The sequence below is a fragment of the Delphinapterus leucas genome, chromosome 16, assembly GCF_059928025.1.
Source record: "Delphinapterus leucas isolate spDelLeu-1000000601 "Yukka" chromosome 16, BTC_Dleu_Yukka2, whole genome shotgun sequence".
Classification (NCBI taxonomy): domain Eukaryota; kingdom Metazoa; phylum Chordata; class Mammalia; order Artiodactyla; family Monodontidae; genus Delphinapterus; species Delphinapterus leucas.
Window position 1 is genome coordinate 30,152,971 of NC_143144.1, and position 17,769 is coordinate 30,170,739.

Genomic DNA, 17,769 nt, shown 5'->3' on the forward strand with positions numbered 1-17,769 from the left:
TAATGATTTTCAAACACTCTTTTCATATTAAGGATGTTAAACCTTACGCTATCAGAGAGATTGTAAACGTTTTCCCCAATTTTCATTTGCCTTTGAATGTTTTAGTTAAATGGGTATTTTGGGGTAGTCTTTACATTAGACGTTGAAAAATGTCATCTTGTTAGGCTGAAACAATGGCTTGATTCTAGCAGGATCATTTTGGTTCCTACTGCATCCTTTTAAATATCTTTCTAGGTGCTGGCCTCCATAAATGTGATAAACCTGTCCTTAACCAAGTCATTGGCAAAACATCAGGACCAAAGTCCCCAGAACCTTCCCCCAGAGCAAGCTGAGCCATTAATTAGTGTTCTTCAGGTATATTTTCAAACCGGTTATGACTCTAGCTAAAGTGGTCATTTTCTAGTCCACTTTTTGCTTTTCTGCCACAAGGATATCATTAGAATTAGTAGTATTCTTTTCAGAGACATTCTGAAATGGGGATACAGTATACATCTTTATTCCTAGTCAGCCATCCGCATTAATAGCTGGCCTCACAGAACTTGTCCTTAATGCACAGAAACTGCCTGTTTGAGAAGCTATGCTATATTAAATTGTATTGAATTAGTAAAACAAATAACAATATATAGATAGTCTATAAAATATTTATAAGCCTTGACAGTGAAGTTAGAAAGCAGATATAGAGACCATGGGGTACTGCCTTTTTACCGTTGGGTCATAATTTAGTTCTGAGCTTCCTGGCAGCAAAAGTGAAAAGGGTTACATGATCACATACATGATTCATATTGTCCTATAATATAGGACAAGAAAATAATGGCTCTTCAGAGCTACAGTCTGACTAGAATTCCATGTAGGTAAGTTTATGAACTTATCAATCTAAAGTTTATAGAATTTTACCTTCCTTTTCAAATAACTGGAAATGCAGGCACTCATTTCTGGGCTCCTAGCTCCTTGCTCATTCTCCATAATTCTTGAGGGATCATATTTAACAGTTTCTTTTTTTGTTGTACTGTTATTAAGTATGGTGCATGATGGCTTTGGACTTGATCCCACATAGAGTTAACAAACACCTAACTACCTTAGATTTTTGACTGGTCTTGGGTTCAGATCTCTTATACCGTTTTTGAATTTTATTCTCAGAAGATCAGGGATCATCCATCCTGACAGTGGGCCCAATAGGGCTTTGAAAGTGACTTTGACAAATTCCATGTGATATACTGTCACACGGCCTCACTGTACACTGTCTTACATCACCTAGAGCCTTTTCCACATTCTCCTAATTTTTAAAGACACATTCATCCTCTATTGATATACTTACCATATAGAGAGTTGATTTATATTATTATTTGTACATATACCCCTGGTTATGTGACCTGAGAAAAATATGTAGAAAATACATAGTGCCAACTGTACATATAACACTATGTACAGTGACATACTATAGTTTATACTATCTGTAGTAATATACTATATATTATGTACTATCTATAGTTATATATATTTATTTAAATAGGATATAAAAATGTTTTATGGCAGAAAGAAAGGATTCTGCTCATGGGTTAGATGAACAGCTTTTCTAAAAATATCTGTGCCACTGGGCCATTTTCTGGGATGGGAGCAGTCATACCACAATTTTCCTATTCTCATAGTTCTTCCTTTATTCCTCGTGTGTAGCTCTGTGCTATCTGTCCTGTCCTTGTAGTTTTGGTCATGGCCTCTGTTGTAAGTCTGTGCGTAGACATTCACCAAGAACCTGCTGTGTGCCAGACATTGTACTTGGCATGGTGGGGAGGAGTAAAGTGTACAAGTTGCTATTTCTGCTCTCAAGTGCGATGTTTAAATTACTTAACAGTTGCACTGACCAGTCAGAAAGATCTTGGCTGAAGCAGGGTCCTTGAAGGCCCTGTGTGATGAGGGTGAGAGGGACATTAACCACTTAGTTGCTGAACTGTGGAAAGGTCTGGGAGCTCTGGGGAGTGGCCAGGGTAACAGGGTGGGGCACCCAGGGTATTGAGAGCTGCAATTTTTTACCAATTGGTAAGGAATTACTGCAATAGTTTAGTAACCAATACTGGTATACAGGCGCAGACTTGCCGAATGTCACTTCTGCCTATTCTCAGTCACTTGGCCTTGGGGTAAAGAGAGGGAGGCACTCTGGCCTCTGAAAGAATGCAGATGGAGAGATTGCCCTGCTAGCCCTTGGCTGGTCACCCTGAGGCCTGCTCTTTGTCCTGCCCTTGCCATGCTTATCGGCAGCATTTTTCTCCGCAACTCACAGGCTCCTGGCTGATCAGTAGTCAGTTGCCTGAAAGACATTGAGCCCTTACTGTGCTTTTGACAACTTTCTAGGTATTTTGGAGGTTGCACTGAGATCCCTTTTTGTTGGGAGCTGGGCAGACAGGAGTCATGCAGAAAGACCGTTACAGAGTAGGCAGTGCCTGGCCTGAGCAGGTCTGCAGAAGTAGCCAGTGTGGCAGACATCAGATATATGGGTTAGGTCCTCTAGGATTTCCACGGCCTCTCCATTGTCTCAGTTAAAAATATGTATATGGATATTTAGGTAGATATCACAGAGGGTGTAGATAAAGACCTTAGTAGAAATCTTCTTTTCTTAATTGGTTCTGGATTTGAGGCAACTCTGGTTCCACAAAGGGATACTTTTCTTTCTCAGGGTCTGTGGTTAACTGTCTCCCCGTTCCCTGCCCATCTCGTGTCAGGCAGAATTATCATCCCCGAACAGGCTGGGAGCTGAGGGCAGAGAGGTCTAGTTCTGACCATGGCCTGTACCCCAGGAAAGAGATGGGCAAGTTCTTGAACCGGGAATTCTGGATGTGTCTTCTGACGGTTTTCCTGGCTGGTTTTTTGCTGAAAAAGGGGGAGCTACATTTGAATACCTCTTCTGCCCAAACCTCCCAGCCCTGCTCTGGTCCGGGCCCTTCTCCTTCCCTGTTCTGACGACTTTTGGGGAAAGGATGGAGGCCACTGAGTGTGCGCCCACCCAGGAGCAGAAGGGATTGGGGTTCCAGGAGGCCCTGCTGCCCTGCCTGAGGTCCCTCCCTCTGTGAGGCTCACAGCACTGGCCTGGAGGGCGAGGGGCCTGTTTAGCGCCACTGTTTTTGTAAGCTAATGAAGGCAGAGTGGGAGCCACAGGCAATGATGCTGGGATATTAACTCTGACAGGAAGCTTGATCATAATTATCTTAACGAGGATAGGGTTAATTACAGTGGAAACTTAAAAGTTCTCTCTGTTTGAATCTGCTGGAGCTGAATGCATTGTGATGTTTTGTCATTTTGATGTGACTTTGGAAAAGGCACTGGGACTCTCCCAGCAGCCGCAGCGGCTCCTAGGGGAGCCCAGCCGGAGCCCTGCGAGCGAGGTAACCAAGATGGTACCTGTGGGTGACATAATGGGCAGCTTTCCCGCTGGTGGAGCGGAGGCCGGCAGCCTCAGTGCACTTCGGAGGTGCTGATTAGGTTTCCAGAGCAAACCACCTGGCACAGATCGGACCGCACACCGGGTCTCCCTGCCTGCCCTTGACATCTCCTTGCTGGGCCGGGAAGACCTCTCTCCAGCTGGCTGTGCCTTGCCCTCCCTGTCCAGACCCTGTCCGTGGCACTCAGGCCTGCCTGGCCTTCCCAGCCCACCCCTCAGGCGTTTGTAGCCAGAGCCAACCAAGGTGGTGGGTGACCGTGGAGTGACACTCACCTCTTCCACCAGGGCTCTTGGGTCTGGGGTGCATTTTGCTGTCCGCACACAAGGTTATAGGGGAGAAATTCCAGTCCTGCCATCTTTTTCTTGTAGCTACCATAGCTGTCGCTTGAACAGCATAGATCTGTGTGGACCCTTACACCCTTTTTTGCCTTGTCATTTAATAGCACACATCTCTTTGCAGGCATCTTGTATATAGGGGTATGAGCTCAAAGATTGACCCACATAATTTCTTTCCCCGTCTCCTTCCAGGAAAGCAGCAACAACAACAATAACAGTCCCGTCTCCTTCCAGGAAAGCAGCAACAACAACAATAACAGTAACACAAAAATAAACTTATTTTAAAAGTAAAAACTAAAAGCACCTTCCAAGCATCTGTTTATCGCCTTCCACATGCCAGCCAAGCTCCAGAAGTCCTGTCCCCTCCAGTTTTATCCTTCATTACGCTCTCTGCCTCCTGTCCCTCCAATCCCTCAGCTCTGAATTTAGCTGATTAAATCACCAAGTGCACACCCCAGCGATGACATGAAGACAGGGATTTATTAATTAGCAATCCCCCACCCCCCGAAACCTGCCTTTTAACTGAGCAGCTAACAATATGACATGGCAAAAAGGATCTCGAACCAGACAGGTGACAGGGGATTTGAGCCTGAGCTTCCCAAGTGCTCTCTGAAGTCTCCCTCCTGTTTTGAGCTCTGCCCCAGAGCCCACCCTGGAGGGAGAGGCATCTCTGGGGGCACTCCTTCTAGTGTTCCCGGTTTTGTCCTCACCATGTGGTGTCATTTTGTCTTATGCCTCCCCTGAAGCACTCTTGGAAGGGAGCTTTCTTCTGCTTGCCAGTTGCCAACCCTTTGCTGACTCTCATGATAAAAGTATTATATTTGGATAACATAACTCCGGGACAACGTGTATTTGGATGCCACCTTTGACCAGAGCCCAGCGGATGTTCGTGCACAAAGGACTGATTAGCCATCCATTAGGTGCCCTGATGGGGAGGTGGCCACGACTCCCCTTGAGGTAAACGGGTCTATAGTCCTGACACTTTGGGATCAGCACTCAGTAACCCCCAAGGAGGAAGGGACTTCAAGAAAGCTTGAAGTTTCCGTGCAGAAGCCACACTTACTACGCACCTTTGCACATCTCCTCCTCTGCCCACCCCCTGCATCCTGAACCACCCCCCACACCCCTGACCAAAGGTCAGGGCTTCCAGAAAAATCAATGAGGAAGGAGAAGAAAGAAACCAGTATTTGCTAATAGGTTGTTAGTCCTCTCCCACGTATTCCCTGTAAGATCCTGTGAGCTGGGTCAGCACAGAAGAAGGGAACTCAAGGCGGTTGTTGAGATGCCCAAATTCAGGCTGCAAGTAAATGATGGCACAGAAGTAAAACCCCAGGCCTTCCTGACTGTACGTGTATAAATTTTGTTTTGCCTTCCTGAAACCTGAGGAAGGAGAGAGAGGAGGAGGAGGAAGTGGAACTTGGTGACCCTGTTGACCCTTGACCCCAAGTGTATGCAGTATTGCCCCCCTGCTACGGCGCAAGTAGTGTCAGTTACGGTATTAGACGTGGTCTGGGTGCTGGGCCGTGGCTGGGACCACCTGGAGGTTTGGGGCAGGAGTGGGGCTGCTGGTGGAGCTCTGGGCCCAGTGGAGTCTGGAGGTTGAATTGCTTCTTCACCAGGCATCTTTCACCTCCTCTTGATTTTGGAGTCCTATTGACACAGGTCCCACAAGGGAGAGATGGATGTATTCAGAAAGGTCTGGTGCTCAAGTTCACACTCACGCCACACATACAGGCACTGAACAGTCACATCACATGTACCGGCATTGCACACGCAAGCAGGAGCGTCTGTGATGGAAGGGCCATCAGTAAATGCATAAATAGCTTAGACAACATCTCCCCGATTCGTTGCATTTTATAGAACAGCCAGGCAACCCTGTGTGAGTCCACCCTCTGGTCAACGTCGTAGCTCAGCTGTCAGCCTGTGCAAGCTCAGCACAGCTCTTGGGTCTGGCAGGTGAACGAGCTGGGAGCATGTGGCCATGTGAGTCCCTCCACTGGGCAGCTTTCTGTAATTACCATCTGCATGCACCGGGCAGGCACATGTGCACAGCTGCCCCTCGCTGCCTGCACCCCCAGCAGCCCTGTGCCCCTAACCTTAAGAGTTAACTTTCAGCTACGTCTATTAACAGGGCTGTTTTCCCCGGATACTTTTTTTCTTTCTGAGCTGGGTACTTAATTCTTTCCGATGCCTGTTTCTTTACTGCCCCGACATCTCCATTGCTGCATTGCTGCATTCGGCACTTTTTTCAAAGAAATGAAGTGAGAAATCCACTTTCCATAAATTAAAACAGTAAACGTCAAGTCAGGAGCCTTGAGGCAGAAATTCCCGCAACCCCTTCCTTACCTCACCTCCCCCCCCCAAACAAAAACAAAAACAAAAAGAAATCATGAAAGAGAAAGAAACAGCCATTCAGACTGGAGTGATTCTGTGCTTCCGCAGATATGTTGCCTTTTGAGGCGGCCACAGGGACACTGGGCAGAAGCAAATTAAGTGATTAGTAAGGAAAAAAAGCAGAGGGGAGAAAAAGTCAAAGGCGGTGAATGCAGAGAAAGGAAGCCTTCCTTGCTTTTTCCTAGGACTGTGTAGAGGAGAACCGCTAAGAAATGATACTTGAAGTTATATTTATTATTGTAAGAGGGGTATGATATTTCTGGGCAGGAATGATGGATGACAACTTAAATTTGTGTCCAGGGAATGAAGGTGAACTGTGACAGAGTTATTTATCTTGGGAATGGAGGTTAGGGTCAGCTGAGGCTGGGTGCCTGAAGGCACAAGACATTGACAAATTTATCCTGCAGGCCGTATCTGAAGCCCTTTGTTTTGGATCCTGGCTACTCACTAAGTGACCCTCATCCTTCATGTTGGCAATGCGTGAAGGATGCGGTGAGTGCCAGCGGCCCCTTCTCCCCCGCCGCCCCCGCCCCGGCTCCCGCTACTAATTCTTGTCATTCACTTTGCTGACAGGCACCAAGCCCAAACTATTCCCAGTCCTGAAAGGGAAGGTTAAAATATTTATTTCGGCTCATAATGGCCTCCCTGATTTAGTGCAGGATCATTTTTCCTGTTGCCTTTGTCATTGCAGGTCACTGGAAGGACTGAGCGCGTTCGGGAGCCTGGAGGAACTCATCTTGGACAACAATCTGCTCGGGGATGACCTCGTGTTGCCAGGGTTACCCAGGCTCCACACCTTAACCCTCAATAAGAACCAAATATCCTTGGCTCTGCCGCCACCCACACTCCCCTCCCGGCCTCGCAGTGGTCCCCTCCCGCAGGCCACCCCCCCCCCGCCCCCAACAAATACCTGCGAAATGTCAAATGAGTTTTATGTGTCAGCTAAATTAAAGCAGGTGAAATACAGTCCGTGGGCAGACAAAGCGTTGTGTCTCCTGGCACTCGGGACACTTCGGAGTAATTTATTACAGGTCATTCATAAATGAAATGCACCATTATATCTTCCTGTTGCTCCATTTTAGTGTAGAGATCTAAGTTATAGCTGTAAAGAAATCTTTTTAATAGATAAAAATAGAGAAAGAAAATAATGTCGCTGCTGCCGAGAAGGCAAAGCCGGGTTCTGTTTGCTTAGGCTTGTGTGGGAGGGCGACCTCTGGTGGGAAGCAGGGGGTAGTACCTCCAAGCAACCTTGGCCTTCAGGGAGGTTCCTGGAATGCTTTGGCTCAGGCTTGGGGAATGCTTTTGGCCAAAGAGAAGGGGGAAGGGGCTCAGGTGGAGGATAAGTGGGAAGCCCTGGCCCAGCTCTGCCCTCTGGGGTGTTTATGGTACTAGGATGATGAGAAGGGCAGAGGAGAGCCATTCTATTGTGTGGTTTCTCCTTAAGTGGGTGAGGATCTAGCACCCTGGGATGAGACTCAAAGGGACTAGTTGCTCTGGATTCTGTAGTGAGGCTAAGAAAGGAATCAGAACCTTTATTCAGTGTAAGCCACGCAGCTCCTCCAGGTTAGAGTTGTGGACCTCCATGCCTGCACAGTGCCAGCTCGCTTAGGCGGGGAGTTTTTTTGCGGTACGCGGGCCTCTCACTGTTGTGGCCTCTCCCGTTGCGGAGCACAGGCTCCGGACGCGCAGGCTCAGAGGTCATGGCTCACGGGCCCAGCCGCTCCGCGGCATGTGGGATCTTCCCGGACCGGGGCACGAACCCGTGTCCCCTGCATCGGCAGGCGGACTCTCAACCACTGCGCCACCAGGGAAGCCCATCATCAGCTGTTCTTTGTTGAGCACTCCTGTGGATCAGACACTATGCTAGGTAACTTTAAGTGTATTGTTTTTCATTCTTTCCAAACTCTTCGAGAAGGGTGTGGTTTGTCCATTTACCTAGATGAGGAAAGAGGTGAAATATAGGCCCACAGCCAGACATTTAACAAGATGCTAGGCCCCGGATTCAGTCTCAGCTGTGGCCAGATCTAGAGTTCTTTCCATTTTACTGTGTTAACTTCAGACTTGAAATCCAGTCACCTTGTTTTATTGATGGAGCGTTTCACTTTCAGACCTGGTGTGGTTTAATCACGTGTTCTTGTTCACATGGTAAGTTAGAAATAGAAATGGGATGGGGGCATTTTCCCATAGAGTATGAAATAAAGCCAGATAAATATGTTAAGATTAACATATATGTTTATGTCAGCTTTAAGACTGATTTGCACAATTATTTTTAGCCACTGTTTATATGGTAAGTCATAAGTTAATATTTTCCTTATTCAGTAAAATATGGTATTTGTGTCCATTAATAATAGGCACTTTCTTAGAAGAAGGAGAAGGCCTACAAGTAAATATCAGTCTTTATCATAATGAAATGTTGATGGATTTTGTTTTTCTTCTCCTATCCTTTGGTCAACCAAGTTTCCTAGTTGTTGTTTGAAAAATTATTACAGTCAGTGTGTCTTATGGGTTCCTTAGCTGTCTGGGATAATCAGCTGGATGATATTCTCAAATCAATTAAGAATAAAAGGATAATTAGACTAGACTTTGGATGATATGGTTCCTCCTGTGGACCCCAATGCTCATATCGTGTGTCCCACGTCACTGTAGAGTATTGGAGTTGTTGGACTTGGGTTCATGAGTCAGCTTAATCATGTTTAGCTGTGTGGCCATGGTCAAGTAATGTTCTCAGAGCCTGTTTCACATTGTTGTGTGTGTGTGATGTTATAGCTTTCACCTGCCTATCAGAATAACTCATAAAGAGGAATATGTGAAAAACTTTTTTGCATGTTGGAATCAAAGTACAGTGATGACGTAAGCAAAGCAGGTTTCTGCATAGTTATAAAACCAGCTGCCTCTGCCCCGGGATATTGTCAAGAAGGCAATATAAAAAAATGGTACAGTGAGAAGGGCTTCCCTAACAGCCCACAGATGAAGTCACAAGGACGGTACAGCAAATACTGTACAAATGCTAATCCCAAACTCAATTCCTCTTCTCACTCAGCACACTTCCTGGCCGCTTCTCTGTAGTATTAATTGGTACATACTGAGAAATGCAAGCTCCTTTTAACACCAGCCTGAGCAAAACAATTAAAAGAAAGGCATACCAGCCGTGAGAGAATGTCATTTCATGCAATCCCAGTCTGCAGATGAATCAATGGGTGATTTTTCATTTCTTTGATCAACCACTGATTTATGTAATAACCAATTATTGGAAAGTATTTGTTGGATACCAGTGTATCTGAAATACGTAGGTTATAGTATTGCTTTCTTCTATTACCACTGACAATTGAAGAGATACTGAGTAAGTATTGATGCCTGGCAGATTACCTGGTTAGTCTAATTAGGTTAGATTCTACTAATATTCATGCTTCATGTGAACTTACTAAGCATTACTGTCTCCCACTTTAGAGGATTCATTTTCATAACCTGGCATAGAATATACTGAAAATGCACAGGGATCCACTTTAGGATTAATTAATTAACTTTTTCAATTTATTTAAACTAAAAACAATAGCAACAAAAAAGCAGTTTACCATTTCTCCTACTCCCGTCACCCCCTCCCTCTTCTGGCAACCACCAGTCTTTTCTCTCTACCTATGAGCTTGGCCTTGATGTCGTTATTGTTGTTTTAGATTCCACATATAAGGGAGATCATACAGTGTTTGTCTTTCTCTGTCTGACTTATTTCACTTAGCATCATGCTCTTGAGGTCTATCCATGTTGTCACAAATGGCAAGATTTCATTGTTTTTTATGGCTGAATGGTATTTCATTGAGTGTGTGTGTATCACAGTTTCTTTATCCATTCATCGTCGATAGACACTTCAGTTGTTTCCATATCTTGGCTGTTGTAAATAATGCTGCAGTGAGCATGGGGTACATACATCTTTTCGAGTTACTGTTTTTGTTTTCTTTGGATAAGTACCAAGGAGTGGAATCCTGGATCATATGGTAGTCTTAATTTTTTGAGGAACTGTCATACTGTTTTCTGTAGTGGCTGCACCAATTTACATTCCCACCAACTGTGCACAAGGGTTCCCTTTTCTTCACATCCTCACCAACACTCATTATTTCTTGTCTTTTTGATAGTAGCCATTCTAACAGGTGTGAGGTGAAACCTCATGGTGGTTCTGATGATTAACGATGTTGAGCATCTTTTCATGTACCTGTTGGCCATCTGTATGTCTTCTTTGGAAAAATGTCTATTCAGATCTTCTGTCCAGTTTGTAATTGGATTGGTTTTCTTTTTGCTTTTGCTATTGAGTTGTATGGGTTCTTTGTATATTTTAGATATTAGCCCCTTATGAAATATTATTTACAATTATTTGCTCCCATTCAGTGGGTTACCTTTTTGTTTTGTTGGTGGATTCCTTTGCTGTGCAGAATGTTTCTCATTTTTAAAGGAATAAGGTGGACTGAATAACGGTTTTGTTTTCAGTGTTGCTATCATCAGATATTAACAGGCTTCTTGTTTTTCCTTGGTTCAGTCCTTTTCTCCAGTCTGTAGCAGTAATGCTCAGGGAGCAATGATGGTGGTGTGAAAGGGACTGCAGTGGAAGGCAATGTGTAGCTGTAGATCTGGCCAGTTATATCGCTACACTGTTGTAAGTACTTTATTGCCAGTAGATACAAAAGATAACTAGTTAGCTTTTTCATGATGCAGCATGACGTCTTTCTCCCCTGATCTACCAGTGTGATCATGAAGATTGGTTTACTTTCCCCATGCACTTGACCAAGAAGTTGTAGGATGAAAGGCAGGTAAAAGCAGCAGTAACACTACATGCCATTCTCTTATCCTAAACTCCTGACTTGACCTTTTTAGCCAACTGAGTCTCCTCCCTACTTATGGAAATACTCCAGGCTCTACAACAGTCATGAGGTTCCATATTGCTATTGTTACTCCATGAAATGCCTTAGACTAGGGCTTTGTCAGTTAGCTTTGCTGTGTAATAATGCACCCCAAAAATTAGTGGCTTAAAATAACAAATATTTTTGGTTTACAATTCTGTGCATCAGCTGTTTGGGCAGGGCTCAGCTGTATGGTTCTTCTGCTAGTCTTGCTTGGGTCACTCATGCAATCACAGTTATTTGGAGGCTCGGCTGGATGATCTGAGATGGCCTTGCTTATATATCTGGAGGTTGGTACTGGTTGTTGGCTGGACTACATGTCTCCAACAGGCTAGCACAGGCCTTTCCATGTGGGAGGGATGCTCCAAGAGCAAAGCTTGATGTACAAGTACGTTTAAAGCCCTATTTGCATCATGGATGTTGCTGTCCCATGGCCAAAGCAAGTCACGTGCCAAATGTAGAACAAATATGGTTTGGATTCCAGAACCCAAACCAAGCATCTGGCACATTTCTTCTCAATTCACCTTCCCAGCTGCACACTTCCTCCTTGATCTCCCAGCCCTTTGTTCCACTTCTGTTCAGCCCTCAGCTTTGGGGTCCTGTTCTGGTAGACCTAAGAGCTTGGTTGTCCCAGTCTACCTCTTCATCTCATATTTATAGCTTATCTCTCTCTCCTTCCTTTGGCTTGTTTGGACTAGTCCCGTGGTCACTGGCCATGGAGTGGACTTCCTCTCCTCAACACTCATATTCTCACACTCTCCTTGCTCACCCATGAGTATGGACAGTCTCAGCCATATCATGTCTGAATACTCAACCCTAAATAAGGGAACAACAGAAGTGTCAGGAAAATATAGATAGTTAACCTTTGCACAATCAAATTATTCTCTCCCACTTGCCTTTTGGGGGTGGGTAGGGGAAAGGTGATAAGCTGACTTCATTTTAAATCACACTTCATTTCTTTATTTTCTGTTTCTCTTTGCTTAAGCACATGTATGAAAAGACAGTATGAATTATAGTGCCAACAGGAAGAAAGAATAGTGCTGTATGTTACACAGCTGGGCTGTGGTAAGGAGACCAGTGCATGGAGTTAGAAGGCCAGACTTGAGTTCCCATAGCAACTTCCATGTTGTCTTGGGGAAGGGTCTGTACCTGTAAACTGGGTATTACACATTTGGAAGTATTGTTGAGAGATTGTAATGGCATTTTATATAGATATATGAAACCACTTAAACACCCCAAAACTTTACAAGTTCTTTGAACACTTAACTGTTAGCCAAAGCCTCGATGCCTTAAATGAATAAGCCCAAATTGAAAAGCAACTGAGGTACAGAGCACAGCTGGATGACAGAACCTTATGATATCCCACAAAAGCATATGACCCCTCATTTTTCAGTGTTTTAAATTCTCCTTTTTGTGTTAGTAAATGACGAGAAGTATCATTTTATAGGGCCTAGGTTTGAATATAGACTTGGCCATTTAGAGACTGTGTGACCTTTGACCATAGTTTTCTTTTTTGTTTTTAGAAGTATCTTTTTTAAAATAAATAATTAATTAATTAATTTTTGGCTGCATTGGGTCTTCGTTGCTGCGCGCAGGCTTTCTCTAGTTGCAGTGAGCAGGGGCTACTCTTCGTTGCAGTGTGCAGGCTTCTCACTGCAGTGGCTTCTGTTGTGGTGGAGCACAGGCTCTAGGCATGAGGGCTTTGGTAGTTGTGGCACGTGCGCTCTACAGCGCAGGCTCAGTAGTTGTGGCGCATGGGCTTAGTTGCTCTGCGGCATGTGGGATCTTCCCGGACCAGGGCTCGAACCCGTGTCCCCTGCGTTGGCAGGCGGATTTGTAACCACTGCACCACCAGGGAAGTCCTGACCATAGTTTTCTTAATTGTTATCTGGACGTGATAATATTTCTGACACGTGTGGGTGTGAATCTAATATGCTGTGTAGACTGTTTAGCATTTGAAAATCTTCTATCAGGATAAGCTCTGGTTGAAATACCCGCAGTGGTCACAGGTGCTGCCCTTTGACCTGGAGCTGAGCACAGAGAGATGTACGTACCCATTCTCACCCAGAAAGCAGCTTCAGACCTGTGCAACTGGACGTGACACCATGAGATTCCCCTCCTCCCTTGGGCTCCAAACTTTCAAGGCAAGATGTGGCTTTGATCTTGGGCCCTCTGCAGAAAATCTCCGTTGGCAAGCCTAGCCATGACAGCTGGGCTCTGCAGTGGCAACTTTCTGTAGACAACACTGAAAAAAATCTAAACGGCAAGTACTCTGGAGAAGACTTGATGAGGGTAACCAGGTGTGTGCTGAGAACGCAGCTGGAGAGAGTTGAAACTGTGCCAGATAGCTTCACATTTTAAAAAGGAGAAAAAATGAAACCACCCTTCGGAGAATCTCTGGAAGTGGCTCCACTGAGGTAGTCTTGGTTAACCAGGGACACCAAGTTCCCTCCACTGATTGCCTCTGGTTAATTTTCTCTGTGACTTGACAGAAAGGAATGTGATAAGTTCTGTCTCAGAGCTCGCAATCATGCAAGACAGGGCTGTGCTTGTCCTTACTGACCCAGGAGACGAAGAAACCAATTAATACTTCTTCTCGCGTGTCATCCTCCAATGGTGGTATCAACATAATGATGATGTTCTGGTCCAGAGCGCCCGCGGAGTAGGTACTAGTGATTTCTCACAGTGTGGATTTGGGGGGACCACCTGGCCCAGCCCAAATGATCATTTAGCAGGTAGTTGGAAGGCTTAGGAAGAAGGACTCGCTTCTGCCTCACAAAATATCCTAAAGGAGGCAGGCTCTGAGGCTCCAAGGAATGCAGCACTTCTTGGATTCATTGGCATAAGGTGGCTGAATCTTCTTGAAGCCTGCAGACCCTTTGCCCAAGAAATTCCCATGATCAAGACATTTGAATGAGTCTGCCTCTCCATGGCCTCCTGTTAAGGGGTGTATCCAGATTTTGTGGAGTATGAAGCTTGCATAATTTGAGGAGGCCCTCTTAAAGGCAAAGACTATAATTACAAATGCAAAATTGGGTATGAAGATGAATGTTTATTTGGAATAAAAAATACATCAAAGCAAATTAAAAATTTTTTAGATTGATGGATACTGCACATTAAAATATATAGAAAACAATCTCCTTGATACTAAACGCATCTGTATAAGAACTTTTTTCTATTTCTTTTCTGCAAATTCCCTTATAAGTTCATTATGTAATTAAATTTTGTAGTGTTTTCTATAGAGAGTAGATAATTCCATCTAATTGAAAATTGATTTTTATTTTTAATATTTAGGGATGTTTCTTTCAGTTTCACCATTCATTATTGGTAATTTCACCACTGAATTATTGGTAAAAGTTTTAGAATTACTAAATTTTGGGAAAACTCTTACACATTTCTCTCGTCTATGAGCTAAAAGATTTCAAGACATTTCAAGTTAGTTGTGTTTGAGTACGTGTGTGTATACATACTCAGCAACTTAATATTAAATATTCTCTGAATTGATAAGTTCATTAACTGTTTTATCGTCGTTTTTACGTTGGTCCCCACATGTGTGTGTCAGCATGGTGGGTGGTAGAAATATTACTGCAAGCCATTCCTACTGGTGCTGTTGTAGTAACAGACACAGAAATGACTACAAACCACAGAAACAGACCCACTGAATCCTAATTCAATGCCACTCCTTCACCATTTCCTCTTAGGTCCCCAGAGTTACTACTCCAGCTACTCCAGCTACTCCAGCATCATCCTCCTCAAGCAGAAGTGTGACAGAAGTCCTACCAGAGAAAGACAATGCTCTTAACTGATTGCGGTTCAAGTAACCTACGTTTGCAGGTTTTATGAAAATGTGTGACCATGTGACTATATTTCCAGGGCCTTTCCCGGGACCCTGGAAAGGGCCTATGTAAGCGTGCAGCCCTCACGCACAAGCTCTGTTAGCTCTGTGGCACGTTTATGTACGAAGATTTACTCACATTATACTGGGCCTACTTCCCTGGATGGTAGAATGCAAGGCTTCCCATCACTAGTCACCAAATGTTGAGGCATGACTGGGACTTCAAGCCAACTCCGTTGCCCAGTGTTTCCCTAACTTGAAGATCTTGCCAGTTTTGAGTTCCATTTCTTCATGTTCTCACCTTCATGAAGTAGATGAAGAAAAGGTGAAGCTTTAAGGAATTTGTCTCTAAGAGGGTAATAGGTTTGGCCTGGACTTTGCCGTCCATTGCAGAAAGGGCTTCCCCTGGGTTCTCTAGGGCCACTGTCCACATAAATACTTCTAATCACCTCACGTCAACACATCAGCACCGTTTTGGCAGGCTACTCTCTTGCAGTCTCACAAAAGGAATACTGCGCCAGCAAGCAAGAGTGATCAACTGTCTGGCTGCCCCCCTAGAACTAGCACCTGGCTTGAGGCTTCTGGACGACCTGATGGGCATGAGACCTAGTGCTCCTTGGAGCATCCAGTGGGTCCCCTGTGTGGGGCAGAGGATTGGAGAGAACCTTGAAGGGGAGAAACCAGGACTGGGGCTGAGGCCCATGCAGGTCCAAGTGAAGGCATGGGGTATCCTACCTGAATGATGCTGTTGGCCCCTAGGCAGTCCTGGTACTGAACTACGACTGAAAAAGTTTTGAGGAAGACACTCCAAAGCACGGGGGCCCCTGAGGTGCCTCTGCCTGGGTCAAAGGGCAGCACTTGTAGAGTACTGGCAAGATTCCTTTTTTTTTTTTTTTTTTTTTTAATGTATTGGTAATGACTGTGAAGGATCCAAAGATAGAACCTGCTGGAAAAGGCAAATTTTCCCTGAAATTGTTCACTGTCATTTTAATTGGTTTTATTTAAATGATTTTCTTAAAGAGTGTGGTGACTGAACTTTAAGAAGTAGTAAGTGTGTTTTATCTTGGGTGATGAAATAACATTAATGTTTTGACTCCTGACCACTTAAACCTGCTGTATTTCAAGCTTACCTCCTTGGTGGGACCTCCTTTCTCATCTTTTCCATGTGTTCCTTTTCCCATCATCCTCATTCCAGTGATCCTTTGTGGTCATTCCTGGATGTCATTGGTTGAAAATTTGAAAGTTTGATAACTTTGTTGTCCATTGTCCTGTCTTTGTTTAGGAAATGGGGCGTGATGTTGGCAGATGGAAACCCACACTGGATGAGGATGCTCGGACCCTCTTTAACTAGTTTTCCCCTTTGGCTTGTGAGCTTTGCCTTTTCACTGTCTTGGTCTTGCTCCCTCCCAGGGTCCGGTGCTTGTTCTTGTATATGATGTTGACATAGCTTGTGTATGAACAGTGCTTGAAGGAACTTAGTTTGGAAAATGTAAGGTTGAAGGAAGATATGTGAGCTTCAACCATCTGAAGGGCCATCACATGGAAGACAAGAATGACTTATTCTTTGTGACTCCCAAGTAGCTAAATGGAGACAGTGGGGTGGGAATTCGAGGAAGATTCAGTCCCTGGGGAAAGAAAAACTCTCTTCTTATGGTTGTTAGAGGTAGAATGAGCTTTCTTGTGGTGACCCTTTGGCAGATATGTGAGGGACTGGATTCAGACATTGGTTGGATTTGGAGTTCAGCTGACAAGCTGAAGTATGAGAAAATTGGGATGACATCCCACGGTTAGAGAGCATCGTCACAGAATAAGGGCAGCCCTTTTATTTCATTTTTATTTTCTCCTGGAAATGGTATCCTGAGTCTTTGACTCTTGTGTGCTGCATCCACCATCATGTGTTTAGCCCCTGTGTGCTCTGCTGGCATGCATTCTCTGGCAAGGACCCCATTCTCTCTGCTGATACTGGCTACCTCTTCTCATTGATAGGCCCCTGGTAGTCATGCCTCTGTTCACAACCTGCTGAATCAGCTTGCCTAGGGCTCAGCTCTCTGTATGTGGCTTGGGAGCTGATGTGTGGACTAGTCCTTCCCAATGCCTGTGAGTCCCTGCATCTATGACTCTTGCCTTATTTGGTTTGGGGTCTCAGTGTTTATCTTGACTGAACAGTGGGTCCCACTGAGGGGATGGATCATGGAACACTCTCACCACTATGCCCCACCTTTTCTTTTTCATTCTGTCCTTCATAGAATATTGATTTCACAACAGATTCTCAGGAAATGCTTTCTGACCTCCCTGGCTTCACTAAAACTGTCCTGTTTGTCTTCTCCTCCTAGCTTTGTTCTCCTTTTCACCCAATCCAATGTCTCATTGCCACCAGTGAGGCCACTGAGCAATGCTTAGCTCCACAAGAGGCTGTCAGATCGTAAAGGATGCTGCTAATCCCTGTTTGCGTCCGTGCCATTCCCACGTTTTAATGATGAATTTCTCCCTAAAGGAGAACCAATATATTTCTGATGAGGCCTTTGGAAGTAATTCCTTGCTTTCATTACTAGAAAAAGTAAAGTTTTATGGAGCTGCATATTGTAAAATATTTTACTACGTGGAATCTACCCTTCATCATTTAAAACAAAAATAGAACTATATAGGAAAGAAAAGTACAGTGAAACAGTTAAGCTCATTCATTCTTTCTTAAGTGATCTGGACTTAACCTCACCTGCCCAGAGAAAAGCTGGGCTGTGTCCCAAACAGTAGGAGGGAAAAACTAGCCATGCCAGACACCCGCAGCAAGTTGATTTCAACCCTCACCCACGTCTTGTCCTTGGAGCAGACAGGACTCAATCAGCTGCTAGGCTGTGCCTGTCAGGTATGGTCTGTGCTCCTTGCTAAGC

The 17,769-nt window shown here is 44.6% G+C and overlaps 1 protein-coding gene across 5 annotated transcripts in view; it reads left to right on the forward strand.

The window, feature by feature from the left end:
* LRMDA (leucine rich melanocyte differentiation associated) overlaps nt 1–17,769 on the forward strand; it is a 1,113,439-nt gene that overhangs the window by 587,103 nt on the left and 508,567 nt on the right. For all 5 annotated transcript variants that reach the window (XM_089897238.1, XM_089897240.1, XM_089897239.1 and 2 more), the window contains exon 3: nt 6,852–6,983. In XM_089897238.1, the coding sequence (XP_089753364.1) occupies nt 6,852–6,983 (132 nt within the window). The remainder of the gene's footprint in view (nt 1–6,851; nt 6,984–17,769) is intronic.